This window comes from Malaya genurostris, chromosome 3, assembly GCF_030247185.1.
Source record: "Malaya genurostris strain Urasoe2022 chromosome 3, Malgen_1.1, whole genome shotgun sequence".
Lineage (NCBI taxonomy): Eukaryota > Metazoa > Arthropoda > Insecta > Diptera > Culicidae > Malaya > Malaya genurostris.
The window spans coordinates 138525157-138549252 of NC_080572.1; the positions used below are offsets into that span (position 1 = coordinate 138525157).

The 24096-nt window shown below is 37.0% G+C and overlaps 1 protein-coding gene across 4 annotated transcripts in view; it reads right to left on the reverse strand.

Annotated features, from left to right (window-relative positions):
* LOC131438980 (protein unc-79 homolog) overlaps positions 1-24096 on the reverse strand; it is a 676107-nt gene that overhangs the window by 236736 nt on the left and 415275 nt on the right. For all 4 annotated transcript variants that reach the window (XM_058609436.1, XM_058609433.1, XM_058609434.1 and 1 more), the window contains 4 exons: positions 2026-2365; positions 1802-1974; positions 1188-1748; positions 1058-1129 (listed from right to left, as the gene is read on the reverse strand). In XM_058609436.1, coding sequence (XP_058465419.1) covers positions 1058-1129; positions 1188-1748; positions 1802-1974; positions 2026-2365 — 1146 coding nt within the window. The remainder of the gene's footprint in view (positions 1-1057; positions 1130-1187; positions 1749-1801; positions 1975-2025; positions 2366-24096) is intronic.

Consider the following 24096-nt stretch of genomic DNA (forward strand, 5'->3'; position numbering starts at 1 on the left):
TTTTACCGACCTAAATTATTTCGCTGCCGTACCTCTATTTCAATCCGTTTGCTACAACATTTACTTCTCTCTGTTTTCCTTCCTTCTCTTCCACAGAATACAGCCGCCTCAGTCGATAATGGAAGTGCGGGCCACTCGCCGGGTCAAAGTGACCCGGGGGTGTTTCCCGCGGATCCACATCAAAGAACATGCGACCACCATCGAAAGTACCAACATCACCTGGACAATTCCTCGTGATCCCATCTAACAGTCACGAATGAACACTAGCTGAATGTCAGATTCCCAGAATTTTATCCTAGTTTCATCCTAGCTATAAGAAATGCCCTTGGAATCGAAAAATCTATGTTTTGTGCCTTAAAAAACATGTGTTTAAACAAAAAACTCGCTCAAATGTGTTTCCCTTATATTGGTCAATTGAATATACGAGTACCATAACCAAGTTGGCGGTTCAATGCATAGGGCGCTGGTCTTACAAACCAGTTGTCGTATGTTCGAGCCCCGACCTGGAAGGATTCGTAGTGTCAGTAGAATCGTTGCACTAGTCATGCAATGGTTCTGTACACTCTGAATCGGCTGCGAAGTCTGTTGAAACAGAAGGTCAAATTCCACTACAGGAATGTAATACCAAGGCTTTGCTTTGCTTTGCCTTGTCCATTCGTTAGTGCCTGTGCCCAAATGAGACATAAAACCACTGCACTCAACCACCGGAAATATTCCGTATTTCTATGCGATGGTTTTGCATGAAACGCTTTGTGTGATGATACGTTCAATTGATGCGATTGAAATATAGTGCGCCATATTTTAGCTCTGTATTTCACCTTAATGCTCGTTCATACCGAGCACTTTGGAAAAGTTAAAATTTGAGTTATTTGTGGTTATCTCATACTACTGAAAATATTATTATAAATAGCTGAACATATTTTTAATGGTATGAAGAGAAATGTAGCTGCTCTATCAAATACAACAAGAGATATTCACGATTAAGTTCTGCCAAAAAAAGTAAGTAATAAAAAATGAGTAACCTAGATTAAATTTAAAACGAAGAGCAGAAACTTACCTATCCCGAAGCGGGAGCTCTTCCTTTTTAGAATGGGAGCTGATACCTGTCGATTGTATACTTTTTCTTTCTCTGTGATTTAAAAACATCAGTTAGCTTACGTATTTGCAATGTTATAGGGATGTTATACCGATTTTTGATTCCTGTCGAGAAATTATTGTTGCAGGAGCAGACATTGTGCGTTTGTATGGCCATTTTATTCCGAATGATGCACTTAATGTTTTAGACATACTACCAGATGTATCAGAATGACTAAGTGCTTCTCTAGCTTTATTTATTTTATTTGACAATGTTTCACTACCATTCTCGGAGTTTCTTAAATCACGCATATGGGAAATATCACCGCTCTTTTCGAGGTTAACTTGAGCCTCTACAAAAAGTGTATCGAAACGGTTTAGAAAAAAATTCCAAGTCAGTACTTTTCGGTCTGACAGCATATTGTGAAGTTGATAAATCGATTGCAGCACAACTGGTCTATCTACGATGAACATATCGAATTGAGATTCCAAACAATATATAAGAGCTTGGATAGCTTTGTCGTGAATAGTTCCAAGATATAACGTTGCTCGCTGAGCCACATGAACATTAATATCATCGCAAGCGGCAATAAGGTGACAAAATGCAGCTGCAAGCGAGGCTTGTAAGTTTATCTCTGCACGAAGAGGTGTTGAGTCCATGAATCTGGTTATAGCTAAATAAAGAGAATAAATCAAGTGTTTGTTCTAGATTTCCTGTATTTCTTACCCGTTACACGCTCAACCGCTTGAAATCTAACTCGCCAATCACTGTCACGGAAGGCTTCTTGAACTACATTCCAAAATACATCTGAACCTAGTGGTAAAGTGATACTGTGTAGTAACACCGCAACCGAAACTTCACATATATGCGAATGCTCAGCATTACATACATCCCATAAACTGAAAAAAAAGTTTTCTTAATGGTATTTAGTTACTATATATTGTCTTTACTTTTTGATTAATAAATTTTCTTGACACCAGATAAAGAATCCTCGATCATCTTTGGCAGCCTTAGAAAAGGCATCTCCATGTAGAACCATTACCTTCAAACATTGTAAAGTGTAATATAATATATCTGGTTTCTCTATTGTTGGTATTTCCTTCAGCAGTTGATGTATGTATTGCAGGGGCTGTGGCAATTTTTCAATAGAAAACTTGAATTTTCCTACAGATGTGTGCCAAAAGTTTTCTTCGTCGTTGATATCACTATGTATATCAGGATACACTGATTCGTCGAAACCCTGAGTTTCATCCACAACAGTAGGCCTTGCAATGTGAACTGTGGCAGTTGCTGAAAATAGATAAACATGAACATGTTATTTGATAAGTAATCAAGTTCGACTTATATACGCCTTGTTTAGCCTATTGAAACTTGCGTGTGAAGTATTTTATCATAAATAAATTGTTTCGCGCAGTATGAAACATAATTATTTCAGCTTTAAACACTCGAAAATAATTTAAAGTATTCATGATAAAATGTAAAATACACTATTTTAAGAATATTTTTTAAAACACATTAATTCAATGCATCAAAATTGTACTAGATAAGAGAGACCGCCTTCCTGAAATATTGAAATAGGAAATAATTCAAGTTAGGTAATAAACGGTTAGTCCTGCATAAAGTAGAACTACTGTATGTTCTCTTGCTCAAACAATTTTGACGTTATTGAACAAACTAACTGTTCAAACAAACCTTCAAACGCTTTCGGCAATGATTGTTTTCATTTCTCTGCAAACTATTTAAATACTTATCGCAATATTGTGAATACGCCAATGAGAGAGGACCCCTTAAATAAAAAGCAACCTGTTTTAACATTTCGAATACCAAGGGGGTAAAAAGTTACGCGGACTACCAAGGGCACCGTGAAAAGTGGGAACGCTAATTTTGAGTGAATATATCTTAGGCATTTTTGGACCGATTTCAAAACTTTTTTTACCATTAGAAGGATAAATTTATTCGGAATAAATTCCATTTTAAACGATGAAAAACCGAAAACTTTATTCAAAGTTATTATAAAAAAGTCCAGCTAAAGTCTGTTGAAAAAAGTGGGAATGCTTACTTTGGCTGGCCATATCTCAGCTGTTAGAAGTCTGATTTTGAAAATTTGTTTATCATTAGACAGATACGTCTATCATAGCATAAATGGATCAAAAATTTTTAAATTACACCGTGTTAATGAAAGTTATGATCAAGAACGTAATCAAAGGTCCAAGCATACATTATCGAAAACTTCGTATTTTCGACATATCTTTAAATTCAAAGCGTCGACATATGTATTTTTCTATACCAATAGATTGCATTGGACATCAGCTATATGTTTTAGAAAAAATGAATTTCAACAGAATTTTTTTCACAGAAATTTCAGATTATTAGAAGTATTCGAATAATGTTAATTACAGCTAACCATTTTTGTTCACCAATCGATTGAATTTGATACCAGCTATAATGTACGAAAAGAAATAGTTTCAAATTTACTAATTAGATATTTCAAAAAATTAGATATTTCACAGAAATTTTAAAAGTAAAATTAAATTAAACCTGTTTCACATTTAGCATGAATTTCATATCGAACATTTAGGCGTTGTTGATCACCAATCGATTGAATATTGCTTCAAATAAAATTTTTAACAGGAAATTCTATCATATTTACTAAAAATACCAAGAAATTTTATATTTTTGAAGAAAATTTGAATTTGAGACGATTTATTAATTTTTTAGTTTGACGTAAAGCCGCCATGACTAAGTTCAGTTTTTCCAATGACTGAGTGGAAATATATATCGGAGAAGCCAAGTGAAAGAAAAACTAACAGAAAGATGAATTTTTGGAAAAAGATACGCTCAGAGACAGGACTCGAACCTGCGTTCTTATGCATTCCGTGCATACGCGCTACCATTTCGCCACTCTGATCTTGTTTTAGCCACTCCAAAACTCGAAACAGACATAGTAGCAACGTACATTGAACATGGTCTACATCCTGGTCGTCACCCGACCGATACCTTACATCCAAACATCTTCTCTGTCCATCAAACACTAGTCCTCTCGCTTTATACCTATTTCTCCGATCAAGCATTGAGTAGGAGAGTGTATTTATAATCGCTTGTCACCTTTCTAATGGTGCCAGTCGCTGGCTGGACATCGTCAGCGACAGACCCCTATGAAGGTTGTATTGATTGTCTGCCCTTTCCTACCAGAAACAGATTGTTACGGAAAATCAAACCGCAATTGTTTTTAACGATTTATTAATTTTTTAGTTTGACGTAAAGCCGCCATGACTAAGTTCAGTTTTTGCAATGACTGAGCGGAAATATATATTGGAGAAGCCAAGTGAAAGAAAAACTAACAGAAAAGATGAATTTTTGGAAAAAGATACGCTCAGAGACAGGACTCGAACCTGCGTTTTTATGCATTCCGTGCATACGCGCTACCATTTCGCCACTCTGATCTTGTTTTAGCCACTCCAAAACTTGAAACAGACATAGTAGCAACATACATCGAATATGGTCTACATCCTGGTCGTCACCCGACCGATACCTTACATCCAAACATCTACTCTGTCCATCAAACACTAGTCCTCTCGCTTTATACCTATTTCTCCGATCAAGCATTGAGTAGGAGAGTGTATTTATAATCGCTTGTCACCTTCTTAATGGTGCCAGTCGCTGGCTGGACATCTTTTCTGTTAGTTTTTCTTTCACTTGGCTTCTCCAATATATATTTCCGCTCAGTCATTGCAAAAATTGAATCTTAGAGTTTTTTATGATTTAGCTAAGCACGCACTCAAGAATGTTCGTGTACCAACCGACTACATTTACTTTCAGCTAAAATTTCAAAAATTTTATATTTTATATTTACCAACAATCTAAAAAAGATCGATATTTCCACAAAAGTTTTCTTTACCGTATAGCTCCGGAACCGGAAGTCAATAACATGGGACTTCAAGACACTTCATCTGAGGGTGAGTTTTTGAAAATCAGTCAAGCCATCTCTGAGTAGAATGAGTGAGTTCCGTTTTGGAAATTTGATCAATATTTCCGGTACTTTCGAAATGGGAACTAGAAACCGGTACTGCCGAAATCGATGCGTTTAGCAAGTAACTGCAACTCTAAATAACGAAGTGCATTTTTGTCCGTAAACTAGTATAACCTACAGAGTGAAACAGTACTCAGGTCGGTTAGGTCATCTCTGAGGAACGAAAAGAGGTACTTCCGAGACCGGAATCTGGGAACCGGTATAATCGAAGCTGGTTCGAGAAAAGTGACTGGGATCCATTTTTGAGTCTATGGCTTCATTCTTCGGTCATTCATCAAAAACCCAAGAAGAAACAAGAAAGCCAAATTAATGTTTGGTCGTCTACTGACAATGACTACCGATTTAAATAGTTTTGAGGCAAGTTTAGTAATTATTTTACTTTTTATTTCCTGTACTTCCGAAAACAGAAACCGAGAACCAGCATAGCCGGAATCGGGTTGTTTGGTTGTCTATTGACAATGGCTACCGATTGGAATAGCTTCGAGGCAAGTTAAGAAATTTTTATACGTATTTTGTTTCGCCGCTTCAAGTCAGATCCGGATGAAATTTAGAAGTTTTGTATGAGACTATGATTCCTTTCATTTGAATCTAAGTTTGTTGAATTCGGTCTTCTTTGAGAAAAGTGAAGAAGTAAGTTAAAATAAGATTGTTTTCACTAATCACCCTGTAACTCCGGATCCGGAAGTCAGATCAAAATAAATTTCAGTAACTTTGTATAGGACAATTGTACCTTATATTTGAATTTAAGTTTGTAAGAATCGGTTCAGCCGTCTCTTAGCAAAGTAAGTGCACTAATTTTCATTTATTTGCTCATATCACCCTGTAATTCCGGAACCGGAAGTCGGATTCGAATAAAATTCAAGAGCTTTGTGTGAAAAGTGAGTGCAAAAAAGTGTTACATACATACATGCATACACACACATACAGACATTTTGCGTTCTCGAAAAACTGAGCCGAATGGTATATGACACTCGGCCCTCCGGGCCTCAGTTCGAATGTCGGTTTTCACAGTGATTGCATAACCTTTCTATATGGGAAGGGCAAAAACGGTCGTTTCGATGGTTTCTTTATTCATACGATTATATCTCCAGAGCCAGAAAATTCACTCATTTAAACTTCGACCCAATAGTAGCTTTCAAACGAGCCTAAGCACGATGAAATCGGTTCTGCCATATCCGAGAAAATTGACCTGTAAGAAGAAACTGCAATTTGTCGGTAACACCACTTATTCAATTATATCTCATGATCCAGAAAAGACAGCCATTTGATATTATAACTTTATCAATGGCTCATTAGTAGCTTTCAAACGAGTTCAAGCTTGTTGAAATTGGTTCAGCCATCTCCGAGAAAATTGAGAGGTAAAATAACGGGCGTTCTGTCGTTTACGTCACATGTAACACATGGATCAATAAGTCCCGAGACTAACAATGGAAACAACATTTTTTTTGCAAATTTTTTGTCGTGAATACGACTTACTTTACTATGGGGCGCCTTTTCAAAATTAGCCATATGGAAGAATGGGCAGAACTTAATCGCGAATATCTCGACTTGTATTAATGGTAGCAACATAATTCTTTCACCATTTCATCAAAAATATGATCAGGAATTCAGGATAATATTTTGAACAGTGTGCGATAACCACAAACAACTCAAAAATTAAGTTTTCTTAAAATTTGAAAACAGCGCGGAAAACTTTTTACTTTCGCTTGTGTTTTTCGCGCAAGGACGACGATTTTGAGATAGTCAGGCACATATCTTCAACTGAATGCGTATAAAAGGGGAACCGTGGTCGAAAATCGATCACACAATACCAACGATTGCCTACTAGATGACATCGCTGTAAAATGTGTGAACTGTGATGGCGACCATCCATCTACTAGCAAATCGTGTCCCAAACGTGCTGAGTTCACAAAAATTCGACAACAGGCATCCCGTAAACAATCAACGCACAAGAATGTTCCACAGAAGGATGAAATTAATTTCCCACGGCTCCCACCGAAGAGGGATATTCCGAATTTGCCGCCACTTCCTCGCAGCAATCCAAAGACTTCAGCCTCTGGATCCCAAAAAGAATCTTCCTCAAGAATCCCTCCTGGATGGGGCAATAATCAACCACAAGCAAAGGATGACTCTGGTGATTTATTCTCTGCTGAACAACTGATCGTCATTTTTGAAACAATGACAACAAAACTACGAAACTGCAGAACGCGGTTAGATCAAATCAACGCCTTAGGCAAATTCATCATCGAATATGCAATATAATGAGTTGGTTATAGTAAATTGGAATGCTTGCTCACTCAGGAGCAAAACTGCTGAATTGTCCGACTTTCTTCAAGAGAAGAATGCCGATATTGCTATTTTAACTGAAACTCATCTTAAACCTGAAATTTCTATTTTTATTTTCAATTACAGGATTCACAGGCTCGACAGGACAACTACCAGAGGAGGGGGAGTTGCCATTGCCGTTAAACGATCCATTCAGCACAGGCTTCTGTCAGCCTTTAAATTGCAACTCATAGAAGCCATCGGAATTGAGATTACAACGACGATGGGACCCATCATCATCATTGCAGCGTACTGCCCCAAACAAACCAATCTTCGAGATGGTACGTGTGCATCATTGAAGCGAGATCTGGCTATGCTCACTCGACGACAGAACAAATTCATCATTGCTGGGGACCTGAACGCACGGCATGAGCTGTGGGGAAACAGAAGACAGAATCGAAACGGATTCGTACTTGCCGAAGATTACGAAGCTGGACAATACAACATCTTCGCTCCGGATCAACCAACGCGACTTTCCAGATCGGGAGTTCATTCCATTTTGGATATATTCATCAGCAACATCGCCATAGACAGCTCTCCGGTTGTCTTCAACGAGCTCTCTTCCGACCACTTTCCAGTAATATTGACGTTGGGATCTTCACCAGAAACAGTGCCTATTCAACCTCGGAGGAACTATTATCGCACCGATTGGGTCCAATTTCAACATATCGCCGACCAACTTATTAATATCGATTTACCACTTGATTCCCCGATGGAAATCGATGCAGCCCTATCTTCCTTCCAGCATTCAATCACAGTCGCTCGTGATAGGACGGTTCCAGTACAACATATGCCGAGTTCCTCTCTTCAAATTGACAGTGTCACCAAGAAACTCATCCGACTTCGAAATATCTACCGGAGGCAGTATCAACGAACTGGCATTCTAGATAGGAAGACTACTTATAACAACTTAACTAGGATAATCCAGGAAAGGATATCTGAGCTTCGCAACAGGAACTTCCAGCAAAAGCTTCGAGTAATTCTCCCACATTCAAAGCCCTTCTGGTCCTTAACGAAGGTGCTTAAGAAAAAACCGAAGCCTATTCCTCCTCTGATGTCACCCCAGGACGCAGCTGAAGGAATACCTTTAATCACACCAGTAGAGAAGGCAAATGCGCTAGGCCAGCAGTTTGTGTGTTCTCACAATTTAGGACTTAACATTGTTAGTCCATATGAAAGAGCCGTTGCTGATAGCGTAGCTGAGGTTGACCAATCAGACAGCTTGGTTCCTGAGGAAAGTAGAGTCACAGCGAATGAGCTGATGGCTTTTGTGAAAAAATCCAAAAATATGAAGGCCCCCGGTTTCGACAACACATTCAACATTGAGCTGAAACATTTGAGTATTCGCTCATTTGTCTTCTTAGCTAAAATTTTTAACAGGTGCTGGGAGCTTGGTTACTTCCCTTCAATGTGGAAGTTAGCTAAAGTTATCCCAGTTTTGAAACCGGGGAAAGATCCTTCCTTTTCCAAGAGCTATCGGCCCATCAGCTTACTCTCTGCCCTATCCAAGCTGTTTGAAAAGTCAATACAAAGGCGAATTCTTGCTTTTGCAGATGAACAGGATATAATTCTGGAAGAACAGTTTGGGTTCCGGAAAGGAAGATCCACCATCCACCAGCTCACAAGGGTTAACAACGTCATCCAGCAAAACAAATCAGTGTCCAAAACGACTGCCATGGCAATATTGGATATTGAAAAGGCATTCGATAATGTGTGGCACGATGGCCTGGTGTTCAAACTGCATCGGTATAATTTTCCCATGTATCTTATTAAAATTATCAAAAATTATCTTGCAGATAGAGCATTCCAGGTTTCTCTGAATAATGCACTTTCAGAAAGATTTACTATTCCTGCTGGTGTACCCCAGGGAAGTATCCTAGGTCCCATTCTATACAATATTTTCACATCAGACATCCCACCTCTTCCAGGTGGTGGTGTTCTGTCACAATTTGCTGATGATACTGCCATTCTTTACAAAGGTCGTGTCATTAATGCTCTGAAAAATAAACTACAGACAGGTCTGGACGCTTTAACGGAATATTTTACAAGCTGGAAAATTGTGATCAATGCAGCAAAAACTCAGGTCATCTTGTTTCCACATTCAAGATCTCCAAAACTTGTTCCATCAGACGAATGCAGAATACGATTCGGTGATGAGGTCATTCAATGGTCCGATGAAGTTATCTATCTAGGACTCACCTTTGACAGACATCTGATATTCAGGTCACATGTTGACAAAATCGTGCAAAAATGCAGCATACTCATTAGGTCTCTGTATCCACTGATTTATAGGACATCTAAACTATGCCTGAAGAATCAGATGGCTGTCTATAAACAAATCATCTACCCCGCAATTGAATACGCAATCCCTGTTTGGCGGGGCTGTGCACGAACACACAAACTTAGGCTTCAGCGCATTCAAAGTAAGATCTTAAAGATGATTCTAAATCTACCCCCTTGGACAAGAACTAGTGAAGTACATGAGATGGCCTCACTGGATATACTAGAACAAAAATTCGAACAATACTGCACGAAATTTGAAGAGAGGTGCTCAATCTCTGAAATACAAATAATTCAAAATTTGTACGTATTAGGTTAAGGATAGTTATAAGTAGGTAGACATTTTATAAATAATTAAAATAAATATTATGATTAAACATTAGTATGTAAAACAAGAGTAACTAAAACACCTAATATTAATAACGAATCGTATGAACAACAAAGATGAAAGGCCAAAGGGTCAAAACACTTGTACTGTAAAATGTTGATGTAATACACAAAAATAAGATTAATAAACAGATATTTATGCAAAAAAAAAAAAAAAATGCGAAAATCGATCATTTCTTTTCGTGCGTTCGATGGAAGCAGACGTCGTGGGAGTGGAATCATCAACCAGCAGCGACAGAGAATGCACCTTCTGCGTGGTTAATAAAAACCTCGTACGCTCAGGTCGCATCTCTCATTCGCTTGCTGGCCATCGAGGCGCGAGGACCAGCCAGCAGCAGCAGCGGGAGTTAACCAGCAGCGAGAGAATGCACCTTCTGCGTGGTTAATAAAAACCTCAAACGCTCAGGTCGCATCTCTCATTCGCTTGCTGGCCATCGAAGCGCGTGGACCAGCCAGCAGCAGCAGCGGGAGTTAACCAGCAGCGAGAGAGAATGCACCTTCTGCGTGGTTAATAAAAACCTCAAACGTTCAGGTCGCATCTCTCATTCGCTTGCTGGCCATCGAAGCGCGTGGACCAGCAGCGACTGAAACTGGATTCTGAGTCTGTTATTGGATCTAAATTTAGGTCTTGAACTCAGGGTCCAGTTCTCTATTCCAGACTTCTATTCGGTTGTTCTTAAAACCATAATGATACTCCTAAAGAATTAAGCGGAATTTACTTTACTGTACCTCTATACAACCCATTTTTTATTCATGGCGAAAAATCGTCTTCAAATTTCAGAGCTTAGTTCCGGAATATGAGTTTAGAATTCAGAGTCTGCGTGCTGAACTGGATTCTGGAAAATGATTGTAGTTCTAGAACTAAAATCCAACTGAGTTCTGAGTCTGTTCTATGTTCTAAATTTAATTCTTGAACTCAGATCCAGTTATTAATTTCAGAATTCTTCAAATCGGTTCTTTTGTCGTGAATACGACTTACTTTACTATGGGGTGCCTTTTCAAAATTTACCCTCTGAGAGAGTGATAAGTTTTTGATCGTGAATATCTATTGTTGTATCTAATGAATCAACATAATTCTTGCGACATGCCATCGGAAATATGATCACAATTTTATGATAAAATTTTCAGTTTTGTGACATAGTCTCAAATAACTCAAAATTAAACTTTTCTGAAATGTTTGATATAAACGAGTATCGAAGAGGATAATTCATATGGCGCGTTTGCCTTTCTCGTATTTTTAAAGCTCATATCTCAGTGATCTGTGAAAGGATTTATATAATCTAACTACCAATAGAATCGAAATTTTTCAATTTTAACGTGTATAGCAAAAGCATTGAAGTATTTCAATAGTACACTATTGAAAAACTTGTCTCATTTGATCCATGTCAACACCAGCAAATCAGAACGCGTTCTAAGGAAGAGAACGAAATATCTGCTGCTGTACAACAAATCGTCCGGGAAAAATGTTCCGAGAAGTGGTGAATATCGCAGTGAGTTCCTCAATTTGGTCCTTGTGAATGCTAGAAACGAATCCCTACAACATATTGATAGTTTCTTTCAATAAATTATGCAAATCCGAAATGAAATAATCGACATTAAAATTCTATATGCGGCTATTTTTATAGCCGTTAGGACCGCCCATTAGTGAAAAAGCTACAAACGAAATCACATAAAAGGAAATCTCTTAACAAAAATTCAATCAGTTTGGATTCTATCGCCACTGCGAGCAGATGTGTTTTGTGTCGTCTGCACAATTAGTTTCGCTTTCGACAAGAGCGATTACGTCACAGCTGCCAGTCATTAGCATTGGTGAAAAAACAACGGTGGAGAGCATTACGCAAAATCAGCCGTTCTAATGGCTCTAAAAGTTTTCTAAAGAACTAGTAGGATTTGTTGTTCGCAAATCGTAGGGAAATATCCTCAGTTTACTGCAAATCTAGAACAGTTTGGTTAGATTTGTGCACATTTCGCTGTGTGAAACTCACAGTAAACAAGATCAAGTGAAGCCTTCTTTGTTTTTGCGAAAAATGTTCCAGAGTTTAATGTCGTAGAGAATTACGCAATTTGACCTTTCTGAATGCTAGAAACGAGTCCCTTCAGCATATTGATAGTTTCTTTCAATAAATTATGCAAATCCGAAATGAAATAATCAACATTAAAATTCTGAATGCGGATATTTTTATAGCCGTTAGGACCGCCCATTAGTGAAAAAGCTACAAACGAAATCAGGTAGAAACAAGCCTCTCAATAAAAAGTGAAGCCTTCTTTGTTTTTGCGGAAAATGTGCAAAGGGGAATGCTTGCATAATTCATACAATTGATCAACTAATTGATATTCGGAAGTGTTAAGGAACATGTCAGTTGTTTTCGTATTCACGACATCCAGTTATGTCTCTGACATTACCCACCCGCCTTTTTTATTCATCAACATAATCACCTTTTAGGGTGATACAATGGTTCCAACGTTTTTTTCGATGAACTGCTTTCTGAATCATCGACTCGTTGCTGTTTTTGTTCCATCGAAAGCAATCGCGTCACCCACATGGAAAAAACCTTTTTATGCTCAATTTTTCATGATGGATAGTAAATACACTTCCATATGATATCTGTGTCATCTCAGCAATCTCACGGAGCTTCACTTTACGATCTTTCATTATAATTTTTGTCACTTCACTCACATTTTCCGGTGTAACGGCTTCCACAGGTCTACCCGAGCGTTCCGCGTCATATGTGTCGGTACGACCACTTTTAAACTCGGCGAACCACCGACAAATCGTTGCTTTTGATGGACAAGAGTCCGAATAACGTTTTTCAATCCATTGTTTTGCTGGCACGGTGTTTTTACCCATTAAAAAACAATGTTTTATCAAAACACGAAACTCGGTTTTTTCCATTTTTTAAACAAACTACAAAACGACTTTACTCCAACCTCGATAACTCAGCTGTTTCTGGTCTGATCGACTTAAAATTTTGACCCGTTTCAAGCAAAGGTTAGTACTCTAGAAAGACGTGGTTATTGATTTACTACGAGCGCCATCTCTGCTTTAGTCTCGGGAATTATCGATCCATGTGTTACTATTACATTTCCGGAATCAGGGAAGATAGCCATTTGATCTTCAAACTAGATCAAAGACTAAACAGCAGCGTTTACCTTATCCTTTATCTGTCCACCATCTTCATCGGAACTAGCAAGGTATTGATATCACTAACTATTTAGCTTCCCCTCCCTACATCACTATATCAACTAATAAAAAAAATTTCGCTTCTATTTATTTTTATTGTCGTACCCTCTACTCTGTTTTCCACAACATTTACTTCTCTATGTTTCTTTAATATTCTCCCGCAACATCACCATCATCGCCCACGGAAGGCCGCTCCAGTCGATCATAAACATGCGAGCCACGTGAACCAAATACATCGTTATGAATCAACAAATTGTTATAATCTGAAGTACTGTTAAGGAATGCCCTAGGCATCTTAGAGCTAAAGTCGTGTACCATATTAAACATATTATTAAATAAAATATAAAACAGCAGCTTTCAACATTTGCCATTTGATCTTAAAACTTGATCAGTGACTTAATAGAAGCTTTCAGACGAGCTTAAGTTTGTTGAAATCGGTTCAGCCATCTCCTAGAGAATTGAGCGGTAAAAAACGGACGTTTTATCGGCACGTAACGGTGACGTACACTTATATAATTATATCTTCGGAACCAGAAGATATAGCCATTAGATCTTCAAACTCGATCAGTGACTTAATAGAACCTTCCAGACGAGCTTAAGCTTGTTGAAATCGGTTCAGCCATCTCCGAGAAATTGAGCGGTAAAAAATGTTTTACCGGCACGTAACGGTGACGTACACTTATATAATTATATCTCCGGAACCAGAAGATTGTGGCAGGTTCAGGGTTTCGGACTTAGAAAATGGTACCGACGGGTTCGAGCTTACAACCGTCAATTCACTGATTTATTTTTTGAATTGTAGTTTTGTTCGATTTACATTTTCAATTAGTGTGAGTGTACATTTTTACCGAGAAGTCTTGAGTCTTGACCATTACATATTTAAAAGAAGTTTTGGATGTAACGATTGGAGAAGGCTAATGTTTATTAAACATCGCTCGGCTCGCGGCGATGGCAAGAACAATTGAAGTTATTTATTTTCCTTCGCGCTAGGCGGAAAATCCACGCCAGCGGCGCGCATGGTTTAATGTGTTTGATTTCATTGCGTTACTTTGCTTATGCGCTGTAAGCAATTTAAGTGTTGATGCAAAGTGGATCGTCATTGGTACCAAGCATAATTTCGGTCATGTTGGTCCAACTCGTAAAATGTTTAAAGTTTATGATTTGTAAAATGCTGATGCACCAAATCATAAGACTGAATGTGCTACAATGTATGGAAACGGAAACGTTTACAATGTATCTACATTGTGTCGAAATGAAATGTAGTATTGAGGTCGTTCTGACTATGTGGATTGGGATTAAGGTAAGCGCTTCGCCGTGGTCACGGGAGTTCGCTGCCTATCCCGGGGTTTCACGCACTTTTCCCAAAATTGTGAGAAAACGGGGAAGAAAACGGAAATTCCAAGAACATACGATTCTAGATAATTAATTTTTCTATCGATTCGTATATAAATTGTGCCTGATAAACATTTTTATCGAAAGATTTCGTGCGAGTTATAAAAATAAATGAGTTTTTCCTTATTTTTTCGCACGCACACAATGTCAACGTATGCATTGGGGTGTGCAAAATGCTACATGCGGTAGACGCTAACAACATTTCTTTTGTTTTCGTTGTCCGTTCTCTCTGCGTAAACGTTGAATATAGATGAGTAGAAAATGTAAGTAAGTGTTACTACTTTGTAAAATAATTTCTATTCATGTTTCAGTAGAACCAGAAATCAGTGAAGATTTTCATCGCTACTAGCTTTGACGCTTTGTTGAAAACGTAGCACATCCCCACATATGCTAGTTGTTTATAGCGAGAAAAGGAAAAAAGAAAACCAAATTTTAACAAAACTCGCACGAAATCTCGCGAAAGAAAAGCTTTCTAACTGATATTTTTCGCCAAATGCATAGTAAAATCATTTACCTACAATCGTATGTTTTTGATTTTTCGTGAATCGGGTTAGTATTTTAGAAATTTGCAATTTAGGGTGAAATTTCGGCGACAAAGCAAGAGGAAGCAGTGAGATGTCTTGCTTCGACCTGACCACGGCGAAGCGCTACCTTAAGGTAGCGCTTCGCCGTGGTCACGGGAGTTCGCTGCCTATCCCGGGGTTTCACGCACTTTACCCAAAATTGCGAGAAAACGGTAAAGAAAACGGAAATTCCAAGAACATACGATTCTAGATAATTAATTTTTCTATCGATTCGTATATAAACTGTACCTGATAAACGTTTTTATCGAAAGATTTCGTGCGAGTTTTAAAAATAAATGAGTTTTTCCTTATTCTTTCGCACGTTGAGGTCGTTCTGACTATGTGGATTGGGATTAAGGTAAGCGCTTCGCCGTGGTCACGGGAGTTCGCTGCCTATCCCGGGGTTTCACGCACTTTACCCAAAATTGTGAGAAAACGGGGAAGAAAACGGAAATTCCAAGAACATACGATTCTAGATAATTAATTTTTCTATCGATTCGTATATAAATTGTGCCTGATAAACATTTTTATCGAAAGATTTCGAGCGAGTTATAAAAATAAATGAGTTTTTCCTTATTTTTTCGCACGCACACAATGTCAACGTATGCATTGGGGTGTGCAAAATGCTACATGCGGTAGACGCTAACAACATTTCTTTTGTTTTCGTTGTCCGTTCTCTCTGCGTAAACGTTGAATATAGATGAGTAGAAAATGTAAGTAAGTGTTACTACTTTGTAAAATAATTTCTATTCATGTTTCAGTAGAACCAGAAATCAGTGAAGATTTTCATCGCTACTAGCTTTGACGCTTTGTTGAAAACGTAGCACATCCCCACATATGCTAGTTGTTTATAGCGAGAAAAGGAAAAAAGAAAACCAAATTTTAACAAAACTCGCACGAAATCTCGCGAAAGAAAAGCTTTCTAACTGATATTTTTCGCCAAATGCATAGTAAAATCATTTACCTACAATCGTATGTTTTTGATTTTTCGTGAATCGGGTTAGTATTTTAGAAATTTGCAATTTAGGGTGAAATTTCGGCGACAAAGCAAGAGGAAGCAGTGAGATGTCTTGCTTCGACCTGACCACGGCGAAGCGCTACCTTAAGGTAGCGCTTCGCCGTGGTCACGGGAGTTCGCTGCCTATCCCGGGGTTTCACGCACTTTACCCAAAATTGCGAGAAAACGGTAAAGAAAACGGAAATTCCAAGAACATACGATTCTAGATAATTAATTTTTCTATCGATTCGTATATAAACTGTACCTGATAAACGTTTTTATCGAAAGATTTCGTGCGAGTTTTTAAAATAAATGAGTTTTTCCTTATTCTTTCGCACGCACACAATGTCAACGCATGCATTGAGGTGTGAAAAATGCCACATGCGGTAGACGCTAACAACATTTCTTTTGTTTTCGTTGTCCGTTCTCTCTGTTTAAACGTTGAATAAAGATGAGTAGAAAATGTAAGTAAGTGTTACTACTTTGTAAAATAATTTCTATTCTTGTTTCAATAGAACCAGAAATCAGTAATGATTTTCATCGCTACTAGCTTTGAGCTTTGTTGAAAACGTAGCACATCCCTACATATGCGAGTTGTTTATAGCGAGAAATGGAAAAAAAGAACACAAAAGGTTTAACAAAACTCGCACGAAATCTCGCGAAAGAAAAGCTTTCTAACTAATATTTTTAGCTAAATGCACAGTAAAATCATTTACCTACAATCGTATGTTTTAGATTTTTCGTGAATCGGGTTAGTATTGGAGAAATTTGCAATTTAGAGTGAAATTTCGGCGACAAAGCAAGAGGAAGCAGTGAGTTGTCTCGCTTCGACTTGACCACGGCGAAGCGCTACCTTAACGTGGAAAACGTGGTGGTTTCGTAATTCCGCCACACCTTCCCCGTAAAAAAAAATGATGAAGTTTACGGAGTCATTTTCGTGTGATAAAAATTAAGGTCTGGTCTCAAGAAATCTCTTACAATATTGTGTAGAGTGTAATGTGTTTTACAATATTTTGATTCTTTTCTGTGATATAATACCTGGATTTGATTTTGCTTTTATATTGTCGTATAATGGTAAATAGTGTAATTTGTGTGAAATAATCTTATGTAAATAAGTAACAATAAAATAATTTTAAATGTGACGAGGATATAGTCATAAATAGTGTTTTAAAATAATAATTATATAGTTGTATAGCGATATTTTTATATAATTTGATTATGCTATGGTAATGATGTAAGTACGTGTATGATTATATGGTATATAATATGATATAAAATATAATAGTTTTAAAAAATTGTTCTTGAGTAAAATTTCGTGTTTTCCGTAGAGTTGTAATTAATTTTTGTATAACATGTGGTAATATTATTGTATATGATTACAATTTAACAATTTGATTTTTGTGGACTGTATGAGTTTGCTTTGTTTCTAGGTTTTCTACTATTGCATTTGGGTGGTCTATATTTTTTACTATGTAAGGGCCTTTGTAAATTTTGTCTAATTTTGTTCTATTGTGATTTTCTAACATTACCTTATCGTTTATCTGAATGGAAGAGGGTTTCGATTTATTTTCTTGATTTTAGCTTCGTTTAGTTTTGATTTTGTCTATGAGTTGGTTTGCTTTCAACGATGCAGCTTTTAATTTGTATTTCAATTCCGAGTAGTATTCGTCGTAATTATATATCGGTTCTATGAATTCTGGATTTTTCAATTCGTTTGGTACTGATGCTGTTCTACCAAAAATCAGTTCAAAAGGTGTGTATGGGAAGTCGGTGTGAGGAGTCGTATTGTAGCAAAATGCGTAGTAAGGCAGCCAGTCATCCCAATCAGTATGTGATTCGTTGACGAACTGTCTTAGGGGCTGTCCATAAAAGACGTCACGCTTTTTTTGACGATTTTTGACTCCCCTCCCCCCTTTGTCACAAATTGTCACAGAAGCAAAGACCCCCCACCCCCCCTATGTCACATGTCACGAATTCAAAATAAATAAAATTCATCTCAATACATTCTCAATATGTATGAAAAACCAGACAAATATGAGGGAAAAATCGATTTATTACATGGTGTCATTAGATTAAAAAATATCCATAAAACTACAAAATCATCGGAATTATTTTATTAATGTCAATTATATAAATTAACAAAAGTATTTGGTTGGAATTGATGAAACATTTAAATCATTTGTTTTATTCCTCCTACACAGATATATTATTGTAAAGGTAAAGGTAAAGAATAATATTTCCTTAGTAAGGTAAAGAATAATATTTCCTTAGTGTAGCATACTGGGCTGAGAAAATAAAAACCAAAACCTCATCAAACAGATCACTGCCGCAGAATCTTTTCAAGATCAGTTGAACAGTGAATTTTAAATCACATCGATCAATATCGGTACTGATCTTCCGTCACACAATGGATAGTGATTTTGAGCTAAAATGATTCTTAATTTATGTAAGTTGAATCATTGGATGATTCGATAAGCTTTGATGTTGGTGAAGAAAAATCACATATGATCAAGATAAGACATGACATGATCTACGTCTGAAATCGTTGATCTTCCGTCCTTTTTCAAATGAAGTACAATTGAATAAACTGCATCAGAATCAGATAAGAGAAATTCTTATGATATACTATTATCAATGCTAGTAAATCAATTTACTGAAAAAAATTGTCAGTGCATAACTTAAGTTAAACCGTTTGAAGGTATATTTTTCTTTTTTACTCATATTAGGCAAAATTTATTAATTTCGCTAATTTACTCGCTTCTCCGTGCACTTTTGTTAATCACAACAGAAATGATTTCCTGCATCACTCATTTCCGAATTTACAAGAAGAAGCTTTTACATCAACAAATACACGTTTTCCTATAGAATGTAAACGTTTATAATTAGGTATTTCAAAAATGCGCTCATTGAAAATATTGGACGTCACATTCTAAAAACCTCCCCCCCTCTCCCCTGTCACAAAAGGTCACGTTTTATGAAACACCCCCCTCCCCCTTGCGGCGTGACGTCTTTTATGGACAGCCCCTTACGTACTCATATAGTTTGAGGGTGATACGGTGTTGAAAATTTTTGAGTGAACTTGAGTAATTCGCTAATTTTGTGTAAGACTTCATTTTTATATTCGGTTCCTTGATCTGTTCGTATAATAGACGGGGTTCCGTATATTAGAATGCAGTGTTCGACAAAAGCTTTTGCTATTGTTTCTGCTTGCTTGTCTGGAATTGGTTGCACGATGATATATTTAGATAAGTCGCATTGAATTGTTAGCGCGTATCTATTTCCTGAATTTGATTTTGTAAATGGTCATATTGTGTCCATAGCTATTGTAGAAAAGGCTTTTGGGTGGTGTTGGTGTTTGAATAAAGTTTTCTGTTGTTCTAAAGGTGTGTTTATTTTCTTTGCATTTTATACAATTATGTATATAATTTGCAATGGATTTTTTCATATCTGGCCATATATAATGACACTTAAGTTTCCGATAGAGTCTGTTAATTCAGATGTGTCCGCCAATTGCAGAATCATGGTTTTCTTGGATAATTCTGTTAATTAGGTTTTTATCATCTATCTCACGTTGCGGTTGATAGAGTATCATTTGAAGTGATTTCAAATATTTATTACCTGCTAACTTAAAAGCATTAATACTAATAAAATTGAAAATTGTATTCGAAAGCGCTAGAGCAATTTTTCCAATATTCAATTTATTAGCTTTTTCTTCAATAATGTTTAAAATTCTCTCGAGAGTTTCATTAATATTTGTGAGTATACAACGGGTGAATGACGCTAGAGTCAAATCCTTTTTGTAATTTTTGTTTTTGATTGATATTTTAAGGCCATTTAAATTATTTGTTGACGATTTTTCAATACTTAGTTTTGGCATAGTATGCACTTCATTTATATTGATTGATTCAAATACTTTGAGTTGATCAGGCTCGGTATGTAGAGAATCAAGAAGGTTGTTCTCTTGCTGTATAATATTTTGTTATCATTTTTTTTTCACTCTTACAGTTCGTGTTTTTTCCGGTTGGCGTGAAAATATTGTAACAGCGAATTCAATATCGCTTTCTGCTTCTAAAAATTGCTTTTCGAATTGTTTTGTGCTAGTAATTTTCTTAGCTTGCATCTCTACTTCTCTGAAGTATTCAACCATTTCGTTGATTTCTTCGTCTAACTCTTTATTGTACGGCATTTTATTTTTTATTTTTTTTATATATTAGGAAAATTAGGATTTTGTAAAGTATATGATATAATAAAAAAAAATTCTTCTCTCTCTTTTTTTTATGAATAAATTTATTGATAATGAGCTACTTATCTTTAAACTGTTGCTGTTATCCTCCTGGCTGCTCGCTCGCTGCTCTTTCCGCGACCAACTTATTGAGCCTGTATACGGCTTTTCCTACGATATAGGCTCCCGCTGTAACTGCCAAAAGTACTGCTGCCCAGGTTTGGGCATCGTTGGAGGTGTATATAATATTCGACATTGAATCCTCTGACGAGAACCAACCCATGTTTTTCTTGTATTTATTTTTTTGGATTTTTTTTTTTCACTGTTCTTGGTATCAGTGCCAAGGTCACTTTTTGCGTTCGGTTTTCGCTAAATCCTTATTTAAGTTGTTTTCACATTCTAACGCTAGATGCTTAACATTGGAACTGTATAACTGAGTGTTTAATGAAATGATTATTGCAAAGTATTTCACTAGGTAGTAGTAGTTTCTTCACTCATTAAACTTTGTATGTAACACTAAAACACTTCCGTACTATCCGCTACCAGAAGTTACTTTTCACGCTACATTAATCAATTCCGAACAGTGCTGCAGCCGCAAACGAAACCAAAGCTTATCCATTTACTTTAAGTCCAGAACAGTACTATTCACCGAGGACTTAACTTTTTTTTTCTAGGGGTTTTTACTTTGACCACTTAATTTTTTTCCGAGGGTCTTTACTTTGACCACTGTCACTGTCGCCATGTGGCAGGTTCAGGGTTTCGGACTTAGAAAATGGTACCGACGGGTTCGAGCTTACAACCGTCAATTCACTGATTTATTTTTTGAATTGTAGTTTTGTTCGATTTACATTTTCAATTAGTGTGAGTGTACATTTTTACCGAGAAGTCTTGAGTCTTGACCATTACATATTTAAAAGAAGTTTTGGATGTAACGATTGGAGAAGGCTAATGTTTATTAAACATCGCTCGGCTCGCGGCGATGGCAAGAACAATTGAAGTTATTTATTTTCCTTCGCGCTAGGCGGAAAATGCATGGTTTAATGTGTTTGATTTCATTGCGTTACTTTGCTTATGCGCTGTAAGGGGCTGTCCATAAAAGACGTCACGCCGCAAGGGGGAGGGGGGTGTTTCATAAAACGTGACCTTTTGTGACAGGGGGGAGGGGGGGGGGGTTTGGAATGTGACGTCCCCTATTTTTTCAACGAGCGCATTTTTGAAATACCTAATTATATAACTGCTTTGCCCTATTTCCTGAAAAAAATCTCCACAATAAACGTTTACATTCTATAGGAAATCGCGTATTTGTTGATGTAAAAGCTTCTTCTTGTAAATTCGGAAATGAAGGATGCAGGAAACAAATTAGCGAAATTAATAAATTTTGACTAATATGAGTAAAAAAGAAAAAGATGCCTTCAAACGGTTTAACTTAAGTAATGAACTGACATTTTTTTCAGTAATTTGATTTTCTACCATTGATAATAGTATATCATAAGAATTTCTCTTATCTGATTCTGGTGCAGTTTATTCAATTGTACTCCATTTGAAAAAGGGCGGGAGATCAACGATTTCAGACGTAGATCATGTCATATCTTGATCATATGTTATTTTCCTCCACCAACATCAAAGCTTATCGAATCATCCAATGATTGAACTTACATAAATCAAGAATCATACTAGCTCAAAATCACTACCGATCTTCTTCGGCTGTGATCTCGATTTGATGAGGTTTTGAACTTTATTTTCTCAGCCCTGTATGCTACACTAAGGAAATATAATTCTTTACCTAAAACAATAATATATCTGTGTACCCCTAGGAGGAATAAAACAGACGATTTAAATGTTTCATCAATACCAACCAAATACTTTTGTTAAAATACATAATTAATATTAATAAAATAATTTCGATGATTTTGTACTTTTAGAGATATTTTTTAATCTAATGACGGCATGTAATTAATCGATTTTTCCCACATTTTTGTATGGTTTGTCATACATATTGAGAATGTATTGAGATGAATTTTATTTATTTTGAATTCGTGACATGTGACATAGGGGGGGTGGGGGCTCTTTGCTTCTGTGACAATTTGTGACAAAGGGGGGATGGGGAGTCAAAAATCGTCAAAAAAGCATGACGTCTTTTATGGACAGCCCCTAAGCAATTTAAGTGTTGAAGCAAAGTGGATCGTCGTCATTGGTACCAAGCATAATTTCGGTCATGTTGGTCCAACTCGTAAAATGTTTAAAGTTTATGATTTGTAAAATGCTGATGCACCAAATCATAAGACTGAATGTGCTACAATGTATGGAAACGGAAACGTTTACAATGTATTTACATTGTGTCGAAATGAAATGTAGTATTGAGGTCGTTCTGACTATGTGGATTGGGATTAACGTGGAAACGTGGTGGTTTCGTAATTCCGCCACAAGATATAGCCATTTGATCTTAATAGACAGTGACTTAATAGAAGCTTTCAAACGAGTCTTAGCTTGCTGAATTCGGCGCAGCTTTAGCAATTGTGTTACCTTGCTATAGAGGAAGGCAAAAACAATTGACAGACTTACGCAAGTAGAGGTTTAGTAAGAGCAGAAAAACGAAATTATGCTACAAAAAAAAATACATGACATTAACAATGCAACTCTCTTATCAACAGATTTTAAATTCCAACATAGCCATATAATTATAAAACACTATCTATCATTCTAAAGCTAAATTTAGAACACCACACACACACACACATATATATATATGTGACAGTGGCTGGTGCTTCATTGGAAGTAAAAAATCTGGAAACGAGACTGGAGTGAGTATGCCAAGAAACAGCGCATTCGACGGCTGCAAGAAAAACAAGCAGAAATAGCAAACCTCAGACGGAAACATCGGAAGCGGAATCAGCAAAATAATACAAATTTCAATAACAACAACAACAACATTATACGCAGTAAAAACAACAACTACTACTACAGCAAACACGACAACAACAGCAACAACAACAACGGGCACTCCAACAACAATTTCAACACAAATAGTAACAATACCTGTCACAACAATAACAATAATATGTCATTACAATATACCTTACACTTGGACAAGGAATTACTAGCAGCTGCACGGGTTCAATTCTCCGGGCATCCAGGTGCAGATATTGCCTCAAAATTCATAAATTTTCGAAAAGGTGAAACAATCAATCCTTTCAAATGAACAAGAAGTATACAAAACAACACTACTCCGGTCTTAGGAAGTAATGACATCGAAGCTGCACCATCCACTAACTATGTGAACACATCTTCAATATCACAGAACATAAATACATCTGCAATAGCACAGGACATGAATACAGACAGCCAATTCGAAATTGATCCAATGCATCCTCCAATTGTACGTCTTACTTCACAATCTGCAAGTGGCGACGAACGCTTCTTAAACGCAAGGCTTCGTGACCCGAAAATAATACACGTCGTCCGTCTCTATTTGTCATACATGAAAAATCAACAACCTACAGTATGCATCGAGGGTATGACACCAAGGAGTATAAAAATGCTATTAGCATCAGAAGGCCTTCCAACAACACCTGACCACCTCCTACGAATCTTCATCAAAGTGCATCCGGAATATGGAATGAAACCTAAGGAAGCTCTGGCCGACC